The following is a 2,101-nucleotide window of genomic DNA, read 5'->3' as shown; positions in this document are numbered from 1 at the left end:
ATATATAAAACAGTTGTATTAACATTTACGTTTTAAATATAATTCATGTTTTATCTTGAAAATGTTTAAAATTTACATTAAATTAGATAACTACTTCGCATAAGCTTTACATTTAGGTTGATAAAATTTTATTGAAAATATTTTAAAAATCTTAGTGTCTTTAATCAAAAAATAGCTCATCATAAAAATTGTATCGCCGTTCGGCGTCGGCGTAAGTTTGTAGGTCCCTCCCATTTGTGTGACAGCAAAGGCGCACGCTACAAATCGGAGGAGAAGCTCGGCAAAAACTTAGCAAAAGTGTCTAGGCCAAAATGTGATTATTATAAATAAATTTAGTTTCAAACAGGTCGCAACCCTCTTCAAACACCTCAAAAGTATTCCCAATATTATTTAGTTGTGAACCCGCATGAGTCCGAAATTACCATTTTTTACCAGAATTTCCAGATTTTACCGGAAATCGTACTTGGTTTTCTGGCAACTGAGAGGACAAATAAGAGAGTAAGTAAGGTCATCTCTTTGTCAGAAGCTACCTGGTGGAAAATTCTGGTAAATCTGGCAAAAGATCCGATGTAGTGTGTTTGACAACCAAATTGATGCTAATGAGTTTTGGTTAAATTACAAAACGCTTAAAAAGGTATTAGCTGTAATTTTACGTTTAAAAACTTTAAAACTTTAACACATTACCACCCTATACTCTATATCCCTTTCAGACCCATGGCTAAACTACTTGTGCAATTTTTTAAATTTTTAGTTATGTTCATGTTTTTATGACCCTAAAACCGAAATCACTTCTTAGTACAGTTAATCTTATGTCCTTCCAAGTTTTTAAGGACTCGCACAATTGATGCATGTGGGCCTATCTTGTAAAAAAACACGAGATTATTTAAACGTTGATTTTTACCAAAAAATATTTATTTGTCAGTATGATATTCTTTGAAACAATTTTTATTCTTGGATAAACATAAGAAAACATTACATTTTTCACATCTCGTGCGTGTACGCGATGAGCAACCTTTACGCCGACACATTTTTGCGGATTTTATGTCCTCTTCAGCTGGCCAATGATGCAATCCATCTTGACGCTTTTCGTTACAAGGATGCTCTGCAGGACGGCGTCTCTTTGGCGGCAAAACTTCTTCCTCATCCGTATCCGATCCAGAGAACCATTCAACGTTTTTTTTTTTTTCGATGCAAACGAGTGCTTCGGCTACAGAAAGCCGAAAAGCTAACAGGTCAAGTGTATCTTTCAAAGGAGTTTGAGCTTTACGACAGTCTTCGCGGTACTCCATCCATGCGTTACAACAAGCCAAATCAATAAAGTGAATGGTTACTTTTAGTGGCCATTTTCTCGTTTTAAAAAAAGTACGATATGCTTCCATTAGTTGATCGCAAATATCGACACCACCCATCGATTTATTATACTCTCTGACAACGCTTGGGCATGCAAATTGCATAAATTTCTTTTCTTTTTTGCACCATCTTTTAACATCCGTAACTGGACCACATCCAAATGCAGAAGACGCTAATAATACAGATTTAGAATCCTTCCATTGTACGATAACATGTTTATCATCAGGACTACAGAATTCCTCCATATCTCCTCTTTTCATTTTTCTTTCCTCAGTCATAGTGATACATTTTACTCTATTTTTCATAATCGTTCCAGTGCCGAATATTCCCTTTGCCAAAAGTCGATCTAAAAGGGGTAGGGTTGTGAAATATCTGTCAAAAAACACTTTGGAACCTTTAGGAAGTGTTTGTACAAGTCGCAAAACAAATGCTGGTCCGACTCCAAGGTCTTCTTCTGTAAGTGGCGTGGTTTTGCCTTGATATATTTCGAAATCCAGCACCATCCCTTCTGATGTTGTGAGCACTTCATTTTTCAGACCGATACCCCTTGGTTTGTTTGGCAGGCTTTGTCTCGCTGGACAACGACCGGTAAATGGAATCATTTGTTCGTCAATTGAATACCGGCCGTGCTCCTTCCTTGGAATACTGAGACAAGCTCTTCTTACTGCATCAATAACTGGCTGAACTCTCCAATATACGTTAGCTTTTTTCTGCGACTCTGTGATATCATTTTCGAAGACAACGTGGAATG

The 2,101-nt window shown here is 36.8% G+C and overlaps 1 protein-coding gene across 1 annotated transcript; it reads right to left on the bottom strand.

Annotated features, from left to right (window-relative positions):
• Positions 1-911: 911 nt before the first annotated feature.
• LOC118738338 (piggyBac transposable element-derived protein 3-like) lies at positions 912-2,101 on the bottom strand (the record flags this gene model as incomplete). Its single annotated transcript, XM_036469262.1, is given in 1 exon segment — positions 912-2,101. A coding segment is annotated over 1 exon segment (1,190 nt), but the record flags the coding sequence as incomplete, so codon positions are not given.

Source organism: Rhagoletis pomonella, unplaced genomic scaffold (genome assembly GCF_013731165.1).
Source record: "Rhagoletis pomonella isolate Grant_MI unplaced genomic scaffold, Rhpom_1.0 Rhpom_scaffold_00004, whole genome shotgun sequence".
Lineage (NCBI taxonomy): Eukaryota > Metazoa > Arthropoda > Insecta > Diptera > Tephritidae > Rhagoletis > Rhagoletis pomonella.
Note: the sequence above shows the minus strand (reverse complement) of the source record. Positions and strands in the feature narration are given on the sequence as shown.